Raw genomic sequence first — 15,260 nt, 5'->3', positions numbered from 1 at the left:
GCAGCAGGACTCGCATCGGCAGCACCAACCAGGCACCACTTTGGCCATCACACTCAGCTCAGACACACACACTTGAAGCTGCTCTGCCTTGGTCTTGAAACAACTTTCCACTGACCAAAATACTAACGCAGCCCGGATGGCCCCAATGTGAATGTTTTGCACTGTCACAGGCAAGTTTTGAAAGGCCCTAAAAGTAGATGAAACCAGAGAACTCCTAAGTCCAGGAATCTGCACTCCCACTCACACAAGCAACAGGCTTCCACTCCTAAGGCTGACACAGATGCTTCAGGGTTTCACCAGTTTACTAATTCAAAGCAGCTGTAAATGAGCTTAATTCTCAGCAGGTATCTTCTGATTTACCAGCAAGGCCAGGAGTTCACTCTGAGGCTAACCAATGCACTGGAATGAAAACACAGCACTCGGGTGGCTTGAAGGAAAACAGCAGATCAAACCCAGTTAAAGAGGAGAAAGGCATTCTAGCAAGATGATGAATGTATTAAAACTAATCTGCTTGTGCATTACTCACACTTCAGATGATGGGCACAGAGCATGATATAATGCCAGTTTACCTCTCATTATTTATGCTGAGTGATTTGTTTGATTTGCATTTGCCTCAGCTGTTAGGATAAAACAGGGAGGTCAACCTCATCTGTGTCTGCAGGATTCAGCAACCCAATTCAACAAAGCAGTTTAAGTATCTGCTTGTAAGTTTGCTTCATTGAGTAAGGATGTGATTGTGCAGGTGTATAAAACTGAACTGGAACGACAGTGAATCTTTTCCTCTGGTGGCCCACAGAACTAAAAATCATTATATGGAACCTTTGCCAAACAGGGCAAGAGGAAAACCAGACGGTGACACTCTCTGATGTTCAGAGTAGGCAGAACAGGTTTCTTCAGAGCTAGCAGAGGTCTGGGCAGAAACAATTGGCTCTCCCCTGACCAGATGACTTGTAACATGTCTAACATGAACAGAGAAGCCCCACTTGCTTCACCACAGCCTCTGCTCTCCCTTTGCCATGCTTCTGCCAAGGAACTCTTGAAAATGTTCCCTCTCTTTGCTAAAGGAATGTTCTGAGTAGCTGAAGTGACTCCAGTGCTTGCGAGGTCCAACCCACAGAGACATATCTTCTTTAGGCTGGGCCAAAGCCCTCAGACCAAGGAGTATTTAAAAAGGATTCCTTCTCAGGTTAGTTTCTGTGGAATGGTCAAACTTCCAAAGCTTGTTTCATCTTTGCAGCTATGAATGGAAGTGCTTTCTCAGTAATATTCCAGACTAAATACACCCATGCCCTCCTTGCACACACACACTCTCACACACACGCAGAGTGAATGGGCAGATTTAACAAGTATAAAACCATCTCCTGAGAAGTGAATATTAAGAGATGTCACTGACACACACACAGAACAACAAACATAAAACAAACAAGAGAGACAGATGGACAAGCAGATGGGGAAGATGGAAAACTGACAAGAGCCACAGAGCTGGGGTACATCTGTTCATGGAGATCTGCTCCATGGAGCACCAAGGGTCACTCCAGAATGCTCACAACTGCTCTCCAGCAGGGACTTGATGCCAGAGAGATCCTGCAAGAGCTGTTCTTCAGTGCCAGCTTTGAGAGGCCCAGTTTACAGCAACAGGCTCATGTTTTGACAGTAAGAGGCTGCCTGAGCTGTGGACCCTACCCCAGGTGCGTGCAGCCCAAAGAGCCATGTCTGCCAGAGCAGCTGGTTCTTCCTTACCCAGTTCTTGGTGTGAGAAGGAAACCCTCAGCCCACATCCAGTCCCCAGTTTCCCCTGAGCAACAAGAGCACTGTTAACCAGGGAATGAGCTACAGCGTCTCCTGGATGGGAACTAACTTCCCTGCTGTGATTCTCTTTATGTCAGGCAGGCAGCAGGGAAGGCCAGAAAGATGGGTTGGAGGAGAAAATACTCCAGCCACTTCCTGGGTAAGAACGTGAGTCCCAAACCCAAAGGAAAGTAATGCCCCAATCCACTGGTGATGCCTGTTTCTCTCAGCTCTCTCTTCTGCTTCAGAAACCTCTGAGCAGTCTCTTCACATGTGTCTCTAGGTGTCAGTTCCTCTGGTCTCACACAGAGACCTTACCTGATCTCAGTTGTTTTATTCTCCCATTGCTCGCGCTGGGGTCCACGGGCAGGAAATCTTTAAACCAAGTGATCTCTGGGTCTGGGTTCCCACTGGCTGCACAGAGCATCGTGGCTGTTCGTGTCCGCTCCACCACTTTCAGCTGGGGCCCCATATCAATGTTTGGGAAACCAGGAGGTAACTGGTCCTCTGGTGGTAAAGAACAAAGGAAGAGTGGTTAAACACACACTGGGAATCAGGGCAGTTGATGGAGCTGCTCAATGCAACACGCTGAAGAAAGCATCAGGCAGACTTGCTGCCCAGGACTCTGGGCACTGCAGGTTAAAACAAGGCAACAGTAAATGGTCCCTAGATGGTTTGTGACAATGCATTCTACAGTAAAATTCACCAGTTTATCCATTCTGTGTGATTTAATCTAACGTCCTGCAAGAAGATTCTACATTTTAATGCAAACTCTAAACCCCTTTGGGGCATGGGAGTATCACATCAAAGTTGCTCCAGGTCTTGCACTGAATCCCTCTGTCAGGGAAGTGACTGGCACTTACCTGCTCTTACAGCAGAAGCTGTGCACACGTAGGGCAAAGACCCCTGCACCACAGAGCCTGGGCTGCAGAGTCACATTAAAAGGAGGGGTTCATCTTCCCCCTCCAAACCTCACAGTACGAAACAAGCTGCACAAGAGAAATAATGACAGTGACTGTGTGAGGAGGCCTGTCAAAGAGACAGTGGAAGCTGGAAAGGAGAGGAAAACATCACCCAGCTGAAGTTACCAGAGAGGACACACATAACACCACTGAGCCAAGTGCTGTCAGACAGGGTGTGATTTTTAGATATATTAATTCAGATGCTGCTGCCCTAGAAGAAGAGGGATGTGGCACCAGCACCTAGAAGACAGGCTCAACTGAGCTTCCTGCTTCCTCTCAATCTTGTCTTTGCTTTCACTAATGAGGGTGAGGAGGGCAATCCTAACCCGTGCTGCCTAATTTGTGGTAACTAATACAAAACCCCACTGCTTCCCCCATAATCTTTGTCACAACCTCTTAACTCCTGGGGAAAAGAGCTGTCTTACACCGACTGATACTGCTCAGGAACATGCTATTTTTCCCCCTCAGAAAATCAGTCTTTGAAGGAGGCCAGCTTGGAGGGAGGATACTGGCACCAGGGTGAGACCTGACAGGGATTCTCTGTCATTTCAAATGAAGCACATTGAGGAATCGCAGCCTAAGGAATCTGTGGCATTGAATCCACCCCCAAAGCAGGTGAGGCAACAGAGGGGAAATAACAGAGGATTTAAAAAATGCAGGATTTTTAAGAAAGCAACATACATCACCACCAGCTCCCAGTGAAACCAAGAGGAGCTCTCACAGCAGCGGCAGAGATGGCTGGAAACCCTTGCCTTGGTTGGGACACATCCCTGCCCACTGCAAACACAACTAGAGCTCGTTTCCTACTGCTGGCACATTAGGTGTTAGAAGGAATGGAGCCAAACTGGGTATGGCTGAGCACAGAAGTGGTGGAAGAAGAGAGAAACCCAGTGGCCTTGCTACGGTGGGTGCTTCTTCTCTAAGAGCAAAGCAGAGCTGCCAGACCCCAGCACTGCTCTAACACAAGCTCCAAACACACATGCTTTGGGTAAGAGCTATTACACACTGTTGTGCCTCACACTTGGCTTCTCCAAATCTATGAAATCTTGAAGGCAGAGCTAAAAGTTTCTGTGGTGCTCTGATACGTGAGGCCAAGAAACTCCTGTCCAATACTGTTATTAGCAGTGCATGGCTGCTGCAGAGAAGAAAAGGGTTTAAATGCCCCAATTATGTGTTTAAAAATGTGCATTGTTTCCTTCCTCTGACCACTGTTGGAGTGTTATAAAGGAGCTATTGTGACTCACTGGAGAGTGAAATGTATTAACCACACCTCTCCTCATATATCAAAGGAATCTGACCACCAACAAAACCACGGACCATTTTATAACTGTTAAAGTAGTACAGATCCAGTATGGACAATAAATGTCGTTGTTTTGGTGCATCTGAAGCACTTCTAAACCAGGATATTGCATTCTAAATGATAAACAGCTTTAACCAGGGACTGAACCAAACCTTTGAGCTCTCAGTTCACCAGCCTGTGCTTAGGCATCATAGAAGCCTCCAAACAGTGCGTGCCCCTGTAGATCCCGTGTACTGCAAACCCCCAGCCCCTCCATGAGTGAGCTGGGGACAGAAGGGCCTGGGATTTGCTTTGCCTTTGCACAGCTTCCAGCCAGGCAGGCTTTTAATTCCTCCTGCTCTTTAACCAGGCGGTGGTGTGCAGTGAAGGAGCTGTGGAGCTGCTGCCGCATTGGCTGCAGATGACATCATTATTGATTCCTGCTTTCATCCTGCTCCCTGGTGCTGCTGCTCCACCTGGCTCAAACCCCCGGCCTTTAATTTCATCAACCAATTAATCCACAGAGAGAATAACCCTCTCGACTGGCGGGGGGCCTGCGTGCACGTGTGTGTGTGTTGGGGGAGGCCTGCTACAACTATTATTACTGAGTGTTTCTAATTAAACAAAAATGTTAATCTTGCAGCACAATGTGCACAATTCCTCTGAGTTTAATTAAAACAACTGCGACTCGAGGCGTGATCAGATTTGAGGATCAGATCAGTGGAGGAAGCATCTCTGAACATCGCATATTGCACTGATTCAAGTGCTCGGATTTCCTTCCTGCCAGGAAAGTGAAACTGCTTTCATCCCCTAACTAGATTCCCTGTAGTAATGCAATTACAACCCCAATGCAGCTCAACCCCCACAAGACACGCACACACGTGCCCTGCCACCCTCCCCATCCATCCCCAAACACCACCCCACCAAACCTGTTACCAAATAAATAAAGAAGGAATGGTTTGGATTGTGAATTCTCCTTCTAAAAGCAGCTCAGGCAACTGCAAGAACAAAAGAACCAAGACACGAGCCGAAGATGCTTCAAGGGCACATCTGGGCAGCTGCCTGCTGCTGGCTATCGTGTTAGCTTACACAGGCAGATGTTTTCACGTGTTGCCCTTGCCACATCAACAGAGCACCCCAAACACCTCGTTCATACCTGCTCTTAGACTGAGGTGCTTAAAGACACCCCTGATGAAAAGCTGATGAATTCCCTCAAGGCCTCTGAACAAAGCAGGGTGAGAAAGAATAGAGGGAGGCAAAGAGATAAGAGCACTTCAGTGTTCATCTATAATAAACCCTACCAGAGGATGTGCCTCGAACCAAGCTGGGCGCATGCGCTGGCACACACAGGGTCACGCAGAACAAGCACGGGTGGCACTTGCTGCCTCCCTGGTGCTCTAGAAGGTGGCAGCTCTGGGGCTACCTAATTACCTGTGCTGGAAATGTGGATCATAAAGAAAGATGAGTGGGTGATGCTGCTGCTCTTCACCCCACAGGGTTGTTTAATAACTGCGAGGAGAAGGAGCGTGTGAGCGTTACGGGCGCTCTATGTATTGAATGCAGAAAGTCACAAAGAGGATGCTGCTCAAGTGAGGAAGAGGAGTCAGTTTTTGCTCTTCTCTGAAGACATGTGGCCCAGCTCATGGATGCTGTCAGGTCTCTGAGCAGTCAACTAGCCTTGCTTCAGGGTGGAAGAACCAAGAACACAGAGATGAAGCAGCTTGAGTGACAGGAGTTTTAAGCTGAATCAAGATCAAAATCCAGCACTCCTGGAGTTTATTCCTGTTCTTCTCATGAAGTTTATGAACACTCACAGCTGCCCCCTCCCCAACAGGCATCCTGACATTATGTGCCTTGGGAAATTACAAGTTATTTCCATCAATCTGTATGTACCTGTGTCTTAGTTAACTGTTACTTCACAGCCAAAGACAATGTTAATACATGGAGGAGTCTCAGTAAATGCTCTGTTGAGTTCATTCACTTTGATCTGAAAGTTTTACTATGAAAACAGAAATAGCCTAACAATGTTTTAACAAAGTATTAAAAATCTGCAGCCTCATAAACAATAAAACACGCTTAGATCTGTGTGTTGGACCCCTTAACAGTGCAGGTAATCCACTGTCTTCCCTGGCTAATGTATCCCTATATACCCTCTGTAGAAAGGCATCTGAGGTAAAATCACTCTGACATTATCCAGAAGCTACACAACTAATCTGCTTCCAACGCTGCCTGATTTTCAGGTCACTACAAGAAAAGCAAAACAAGTCAAGTCTGAAGCAAGACTGCCAAGAACTCATCAAGTGGCGAGGTCACATTTCCAAGGGGCCGGCTGCTCTCGAAGATGTGCTGCTGGGGGACCCCATGCTTTGTGCTGAGCATCTAGAACTGATTTAGCTTTAGCTTTTGCTCATCTAAAGCCAACCATTACAAAAAGCCCCAGTGAAACAGCAGGGATCTGGCTAGAACTTTAGACATGCCCACACTACATCTCCTCCTGGAGTAGGAAATGTGTGAGGAAAAACACAGGCCAGAATTAGTAAGAGAAATATATGACCATTTCCTAAGAAGACACCAACAGGGAAAAACTACAAAAAGAAGTTTTCAAAGTCCATAGCAGCCTGAATCATACTCTGGTACTAAGTCCCACAGATCTTGCATGTCTAATAGCTCTCCTCAATTTTCCAGAGCACAGTATTCCTCAGGAAAAGACAGCATCAGCCAGTACGCAGTGAGCGGCCGATCAGGGCACAGTGAATTTTGTTCCATTACATTTAACTGGACCAAGCACTGGGTTTTATGGGATCAAGCTGCATTTACTACTGACTCTCAAAGGGTAACCTCCATGGAAGTGTCTCTATCAGCTTCAACAGAGCAAAGCACCAAACCAGCCTGGCCCCTGCTGGAACCTCAGCTCGTGCCTCCCAGCAGCAGAGGCAATGCAGGCAGAAGGCTGAGGCAAAGCTCCCCTGTTCCCTCAGCTGCTGCCAGCATGGGACAACCCTTCACAGCACGAGAATCTTTGTCTCAGGCTCCTAAACAAGTGAAGAAAAAGTATGATCTGCACAGAGGAAGCAATAATGATAATAAATATGTATATTTTTCCTGGGAGCGTGGAGCTGAAAGAAATGATACCAACTGGGAGCGCGGGTGCCTGCGCCAACCCTCTTCCTTCATGCCTAAGTTATAATGAAAAATGACAGCAGCTGGAGTCAACAATAACTGGAAAATGCTTCCCAAAACCACTTTCCTTCCTTTTCTTCGGGCTCTGCAGCAATCAGGTTTGCAGGCACAATGTCTAGCCAGCTGTGGAAAGAACAGCAAGTCTCCACAGCCCTATCAAAACTCCAACCCCTTGAGAAGCAGAGCAGGAAGGACAAACAAGCCGGAGGAGCTGCTGGTAAGAGACTTTGTGTAAGTTGAATGGTGTCCATCACAAGCTGTGCTTCCCAGAAGCTCCCAAAGGTTTCCTCTCCTGCAGCTTCCTGTTTTTAAGTGAATGCATGTGGATTTCTGTCCGGGTCTGGCCCAGGAGTAGTCATGTACATAAGCAAAAAGGGGTTTACTCCCAGTCCCTCCAACAGCTGCGTCAAGGAGGGAAGAATGTATTATTTTCTGGTTTGTTCATGAGACTGTTCTGCACTGAGGTTGAGGAAACCCATGTAACTGCCCATGAATGTGTACAGCATGAAGGCACACACATCTATGTCTAACTGTGATCACAACAGCAAAGCCAACAGGCTGCAGCATGACTGCAAAGCCCATCCTGCCCGCTATGGAACGGCACAGGCCCAGGTTTCCCTACTCCACAGTCCGCCAAGGGAACAGCTTCCACAAATGACAGCTCACATTCCTCTCCGAGCTGTGGAGCAGCCCCCATCTTTATGCTAAGCATGAGTCCTGAAAGTGAGAGGAGACGGGAAGGAGGAGGAGGCCTTGCAAGGAAAGACAGAGAAAAGACAAACAGGAGAGTGGGAGAATGCAGAAGGAGAGGAAAGGAGAGGAATAGATGCCAGCATGCTAACTTTGTGGAGATCAGGGGATTTTTGCTTAGCCCTTTTAACTTTCCCAGCACTTAAAAGCATGGATAAAGAGGAGACAATCTTTGCTGTGGTAAAGCTAAGGAAAGATTAAGGATGGAATAGCTCCAGCTGAGCAGGGAATGGGAGGGCAAGCTACATAAACTGCTTCCCTGATGCTCTTCACCAGTATCTTGGCCGAGCCCTGCAGCTGATCACTGCTCCCTTACAGTATTCCATGAAGCAGGCACCTTCGCTGCTCTTGCAGAGTCCATTCACAAAGCTACCAAAGAAGGCAAGCAGCAAAGGAGTGCTTGTGTAACACGGGAGCAGAGCACACAGTCATCATGTTGTGGTGGGATCAGCAAAGTGCGTAATTAGTCAGGTGGTGGGGAGATGCAGCTCCTGTCCTGTCATCTGCCTCTCCAGCTGACGTGTCTGATGCTGGCACCGGAAGGAAGAGCTGCAAAAAGACACGTGCAAAGAACCTTGCTCCCTAAGGACAAGCACTGAGCTCAGCTCCTCATTTCTTACAGACTGCAGCTTTCTTCTGGTGGAAGGTGCCTTAAAAACGCTGTGAGAATCTGAGGGATTTCTGAGGGCTACAGCTGGAGGACAACCTTCTCCTTTGCCACTGCTTGTAGCTAAATTCAAGGGGTAGAAACTTTGGCGTTATGATTGCAGGGCACTTCTTTCAAACTGTCACAGCTCCCAAGGAATATACAGGAATAAGTGTGAAGAATAAGGCTCCCAGCCCTCTGCAGTAACTTCAGCTAGACACACTCTTGTCATCAAGCACTGTTCCAATCTCCTGACAGATACATCCCACCACGTACTGCTAACAGAAGGTTAAATGCCACGCCAGGCAAAGGAGCTACACAAAGATTTAAGTGCACCTACACAAATCTGTCAGGCATGACTGGACCATGAGCCCACATGCTCAAAGGCAGCCAGCATCTTGACAAGACAGAACCTGCCAGGTGGGCAGCAGAAGGGATATTCCCTGCTACCAGGGGAGGTCAAGGGCTTTGCCATGTGCCCTTTACGTCTGGTCTTTATTTACTGCTTTACGTTGGGGATTTGCAGACAAATTTCACTCTGCACTAGGAAGGATGTGCTCAGTGTCTGTTCAAACAAAAGGATTTGAGATGCTCTTGGAGAGAACACTGAAGAAAAAGCAACTGGCACAGATGCAGAGCTACCACTTGGCCTTGTGAGGATCACACACTGCCTGGAGCACCTAAACCTGTTGTTAGCCATGCTCGCTGCAGAAATAATGGCTCTTACTGCAAGTACCATGGCTTTTCTACAGCACCTTCTGCTGCTGGCTTCACCAACAGCCAGTGTTCCCAAGCTGGGCTCCCTTCAGGAGCTCTCAGGCAGGTATCGACCACAACCCTCTTGCCAGGGCCACTTGCATTGCCCTGTGTTCAAACAGAGAACCCCACACATCCTTTCCCCTAAAACGAGTCAGTTTTAGCAAGCAGCCTAGCTGAGTGCTTCACACAGTGATGCTCCACATCTCTGGGGTAAGAACAGCAAACATCCAGAGGCATCCACAGCAACAGCATATTGGTCCCTCCCCCACATCAAGTTCAGGGAGCATATTTCAAACAGATGACATGAAGGAGGCATCCATGCAAACATCCTCTACAGGGGAGAGAAGTGAAAAAAGAACCAGAACAAAAATGAACAGGGGAACTGTTTTCTTGGAGAGTGCATGAAGCAAAGGACCTCTGGCAAGGGGGAAGACGCCCAGAAGGGCAAACCAGGTATCTTACTCAACATACCTGAGGCTGGCATTGCTAACAACTGCACAAAAGTCTCCGTAGATGCATACTCATCTTAACCTCAGCCCATGAAGTGATTCCCTCAAGGAAGGTTTTTTGGGGTGTCTGGATAAGTGGTGCCATGTTTCTGAGCAGAATGATGGGGAGGTTTTGGTGCTGTTTATAAACCTGGGGAAGGAATTCTTAATGGAGGGGAGGGAAGATCATAGAGTTACAGGGTAATTCAGGTTGGAAGGAACCTCAGCCCATCATCTAGTGAAACCTCCTCAAGTGGTCCAGTTTTAGCTTTGTTTCTTACATAGCGATTTTACGACTCTCTGCAACAGCAAAACAGATCTGCCAGTTCAAACAAACCAAAACAAGGAGGACTTGTGCCTTGGCCATGCATTTTTTAACAGCCTTCCCACTCCTAGGAAGGAACAGAGAGGCTGGAGGCTCCCTTCCCCCTGTGACACTGACACACTGCAGGCAGGCGTGCTCTTACCTCGGAGGACGGTGAGCTTGGCATGGACAGTGACCTCCCCGTGAGGGTTTTGAGCAACACACTCGTAAATGTTCTCATCCCGGGGAGTGCGGAGGGGCTGGATCCTCAAAACAGCACCTGCGCTTTCATCAAATTCAATTGTCTGCAGGATAAAGGGGAAGAGAGACACACATTAAGCCTCTTTGGCTTGCGAGTAGGTTTGTTCCTGCTTCTAAAGGAGGCACAAGCATTTATAGAAGCACACACACTCACAAACACACTTCAGCAGCTGCCTCACAATCCCCACACATAACTGACATGGTCAACTTGTCTCTCCACTGACCTCAAGGCGACAGGAGAACTGTCACATGCCAAACCCTGTCTCTGACCAATACAACCCTGCTATGTACATCTCAAAGGCTTTGGGAGGGTGAGCCGTGGCGATGGTGTGTGTGGGGTGGGTGTTCAGAGCACAACTGTGATGGAGGAGGAGGAAGCAGAGCAAGTGAAAACAAAACAAAAATGAACCCCCGCCTTGTTCCTCCATCTGCATGGGCAGCTGACACCACAAAGCTCCTCTTAGCACACAGCTGCCTGGCAGGGCTGAGGCCCACAGCAAATTCCACAGGATGACCTCCTAGTCCTTGTTCCTCCACTCTCATTTCTATCTAAACAATGCCAATTGCTTGGGTCTGGTTGCCAGCAACTATAACGTTACTCCAGGCTGTCCCAGGGTTAAAATAATGAGCCATGGATGAGTATGAAAGGTGCATTTACAGAGCTGAAGTGCCATCAGCTTAGTTGGGGTTTCTTAGGGGAGGAAGAAAGCAGCTTTATATTATGTCCCAGGAGGGGAAAAGAAACAACAAGACAAAAAACTTCAATAAAGTAAGTGAGCCAAGCCTCACTTGCTTTGGAACAAGCCCAGCTGTTGACACGGCCAAGAGCTTGCATTTCACTCCTGCTGCTGTTAAAACTCCTCCCCTTCCAAACCTCCCTTTATTATCAGGCCTGAGAATGGCCCAAGAAGAGCACTAGCTGCTCTGTGTCAGTCTCTCTCTCTTGATACAGACACAGATTTCAAGGACATCTCTTACCTCAAACCTCTGAGAGTTCACTTTCTTCCCTTTCTTGTTCCAGGTGACCCGTGGCTTTGGGTCTCCAGTCGCTTGGCAGACAAAGGAAGCCACCCCTCCTGACACACCAATTTGGTCCACGGGCTTCTTAATGAACACAGGGGGACCTTTAAGAGAAAAAAGAAAATCTCATCATTGGCACAAGGAAAAACAAATTCTAATAAACACTGTTTGTAATTAATAGTTGCATTATCACTGTTATTCTCTAATGATCCCAGACGAAATGAAACCTCTTGGCCTGTTAGGAAACAACAGTCTATACCTCCATTTTACATAGGAAGAAGCTACAGCACAAAATGATTAAGGGCTTGATCCAACAAAGAGATTTCAATGCAGTGATGTTGCAAAGTTTCTTTTGCTTCTGAAAAGTGGACTTTTAAACTGTTTTTGCATTTTGCCCTTGCAAAGTCCTTCTAACGATCCCCACCAAAAGCTGGCGGACCTGAAAACAACACCTAGAAACACTGAATCGCACTCCCCAAATCCTAGCAGATGACTGCAGCACCAAGGAATGGGGGACATTCATAGGAACATACCCAAGATGGGGGTAAAAGGTGGGAGAAGGACCATGAAATAAATGGTGTGGGAACTTGGCTTTAGGATGTGAAACCTCCTTGGCTTGTAGCACCTCTGTTTTCATCTGCAAGTCTTTCCTCTGGCCCTCACTGGCACACGTACACAGCAACAGATATGCCATCCTTTGGAACAGGACACAGCCCAACAGCCAGAAGCTGTGATCATTTCAAAACAATCCAGTTGTCAAGACCAGGACCATGGCAGCCAAGTCTGCAGTCTGCTCCTGCAGTTCCCCCTTCCCCTCTTCTCATCATGAGACATCTGAGAAAAACAAGGGATTCATGCTGCTGACGAAGCCAAAAGCACTTCAAACCAGATGCTCAAAGGTGCGGTGATGCCTGAAACAAACACACTCGGAGCCTGGGCTGTGTCTTAGCCAGCCTGGAGCCAAAGGAACACCACCTGAGCTGGCAGCAGCTCTCCCACACACCCCACCACTGACTTCCATCCATGTCTGACTGCCTTCAAAAGCACCTCTGCAACGAGGGGAGAGGATGCTGGGATGGGCTTTCTGACCAAGGAAGGTGCCAGCAGCCTTCTTGTGACAGGAAGATGAGGCCAGAAGTGCCTGTGCAGAACCTGTATTGCCCCTATCCTCTGGGAATCCTCCCTCCATGCTCTAACCTGCTTTCCCTGCACGGTTTCCTCTCATCTAGTTAGTTTAAAATTGATTGAAATATTGAAATCACGAGGCCACAGCTGTGTTCAAATAAAATCACTCAGATCATAAAGTTGCCGTCTGTTATTCTTGAGAAAAGCAGAGCATGTGACTCTGAAACGTGTGTATTTATATGTACATACTCCCAGTCTATAAAATAAGGTGGAAAGAGCCTACCACAGAGCTCCAGAAGAGGGCAAATGGCAGCTAGAGACAAGTCTCCAGGGTCTTTTAGGGGTCGAAAGACAAAAGGAAGCATGCCCCCCTTCCCTGCCCGGTGTGGCCAGCAGTGTATAAATAAAAGCCACTGAACAAGCTCATGTGGTGCAATCAAGCATTTGTTTCCATGCTGGAGGTAAATACAATTCGCTGGAGCTGTTTATGTCCCCCCGAATGCTGCGTGTACAAAGCATCAGCTTTATAAATATCCAAATCTATATTTAGAGGTCAGTCGTCTTTGCAATGTTACCGCTAAAGGTTATCTAAAGCAAGTCCCACTGGAGGTAATGGCACCAGGGAATCGTCTGAGAAAGGCAAACCCAAAACCTTGCTTCGGGCCAAAATATAAATGCTCACTCTGCCAGCAACCTGACTTCCTTCCTCTCTCCTCCTCAGTTCAATATCTGAAGAGGTTGCGGAAGTCAATTCTGAAGGTACAGTCAAAACCATCCAGGGCTTTTAAGAACACTTTATCGATGCAAGTTCATTTCCTAAAATAAAAGCCCCTAATAATCCTTAATGTCACATATACATTTAAATGAGTGCACGCAGGATGATGAGAGCACAGCTGAGGAGGAAAATAAGGTTCTATTTCTGTCTTGAAGAAAAGAACGGTGCTCCAAAATAAAATAGCCTGCTTGAAGTCATTGCTCAGCAGCCGGTTTTGGGGAGCTCCATCGACTCAGCGTGTGGTGATGGGGATGCTGAGCTGCTCTGTGAACGGAGCTCACCGCAACGCTGAGCTGCCTACGACAAACTCAGCGAGAGACACAGAAACCAAACCCGAATCCCTACCACACAACCCATTCCATTTTGCTACTCACTTGGAAAATCAGCCAGAATCAAAGCTAAATTGTGGATTCTAAAATTGCCCAAGCCTCTGAGCTCCAGACGTTGATTCTCCCCCCTCCCCGCTGCGCTCTCCACCTATGCACCCCCAGTCACTGCAGCACTTGTCACTCCAGCCCACGCTGAGCGCACAACAACCCTCTCTCCCCTCTGAGAAGGAGCAAGCCAGCGCTATCGCAGGCAAGGTGGTGATGATACAAAGCTGAAACAAATTCCTACGTGCTGCGTAGGATTGCCACAGCTCTGCCGTGCCAGGTCCAGCCCGCAGTGAAACATGGAGTTAGGATTCAGCCTTCAGCGCTGCAAATCACTCTGAAAGCCTCCAAAAGCAGGGACAAGGTGCCATGCGAAAGCGAAACGTCATCAGCCCGCTCTGAGGGGCTCATGTGTTCCCCCTCATTTGCCAAAACTGCTGGACCTCTGCTTTAAATGAATAATCAGAGACAGGCATTTTCCAGATGTCACACTTGAATCCAGGAGATGTTCTATCACTTCAACATCTTCTCTCATGGAGAGCTGAAAACAAGCCAGCCTTGGAAAGGCCAAGTCTGAATTCTACCTCGGTCCAGTGGTCACAAGAGACTTTTCTTTTCCCCCTTTCTCTGCTTGCAAAGTAGCAGAACCTGGGGGGTTTTACCAGTATCAAAACTGGAATGGAAAAACCTCGAGCTTAAAAGACTATTCCTACTACAAGAGTCTTCCTGCAGGGGCTGGGTCTCTGGAGAGAAGGATAAAAAGACCTGATGGCTGCCGGGTACCTGTGTTTCTTCTCTACAGCTTAATGGAAAGCCATCAAGTCAAACTGAACCTCCTGTCCCGAGTCCCCGACGAGAAGGAGCTGCAAGGGGATATGTGTGGGGTGTCCTTCTCCTCCTCCCCAAGGCACACACACCACCAGCCCACATAGAAGGGCTGCACACCAAGGCAGCTTTCCTCACAGAAGAGGAAGATGCTGCTGCCTCACTTCTCCTTCCATCCTCCCTTCGTGTGGCACCAAAGCAGAGAAAGTTCTTCAAACGCAGTCATGTAAAAAAATCCCCAACCCAACATCTCCTCGCTAACGATACACAGATGACAAACCAGTCTGAGCAGCTTTACAGCAAGGAAGCTTGATAGATGTAGGAGTGGGGAAAAGGAGGGGACATCTCACCCTTTAAACCCAAATGTCCCTCAGGAACTGCTGCCGTGGTGAATAGTGGGTGACAGACAAGGAACAAGGGAGACAGGCTGGCCACCATATGCCTGTCTGAAACATCAAAAGCCAAAGAGAGAGGGAAGGATGGAGAACCCAGAGGTGGTTTGAGGATGGGGGACAGGCGGGAGCACAAACGGCCTTCAGAGATCTGAGCTGACAGCCAAACGGGAGCAGGGTGGGCAGACAAAGCGAAAGCAGAGCCATGAACTTGCTCCATGGATCCTTCTCCCTTTGCCTCCCGTTAGCCTGGGCTGCAAAGTGAGACCAGCAGTGCCGGGGGGTGTGGAGGGACAAGGAGGTCGGGGATGCGTTCATCCTCACAGACACAT

The 15,260-nt window shown here is 48.1% G+C and overlaps 1 protein-coding gene across 1 annotated transcript in view; it reads right to left on the bottom strand.

The window, feature by feature from the left end:
• LOC104403669 (receptor-type tyrosine-protein phosphatase S-like) overlaps positions 1 to 15,260 on the bottom strand; it is a gene marked incomplete at its 3' end in the record, with an annotated part of 54,781 nt that overhangs the window by 24,442 nt on the left and 15,079 nt on the right. Inside the window, exons 2-4 of the mRNA XM_010011900.1 lie at positions 11,396 to 11,541; positions 10,320 to 10,461; positions 2,107 to 2,295 (exon numbers count right to left, since the gene is read on the bottom strand). Of these exons, the coding sequence (XP_010010202.1) occupies positions 2,107 to 2,295; positions 10,320 to 10,461; positions 11,396 to 11,541 (477 nt within the window). The remainder of the gene's footprint in view (positions 1 to 2,106; positions 2,296 to 10,319; positions 10,462 to 11,395; positions 11,542 to 15,260) is intronic.

The sequence above is a fragment of the Nestor notabilis genome, unplaced genomic scaffold (assembly GCF_000696875.1).
Source record: "Nestor notabilis isolate BGI_N333 unplaced genomic scaffold, ASM69687v1 scaffold21693, whole genome shotgun sequence".
Lineage (NCBI taxonomy): Eukaryota > Metazoa > Chordata > Aves > Psittaciformes > Psittacidae > Nestor > Nestor notabilis.
The sequence above is the reverse complement of the archived record's forward strand: the minus strand, read 5'-3'. Positions and strand labels throughout refer to the sequence as shown.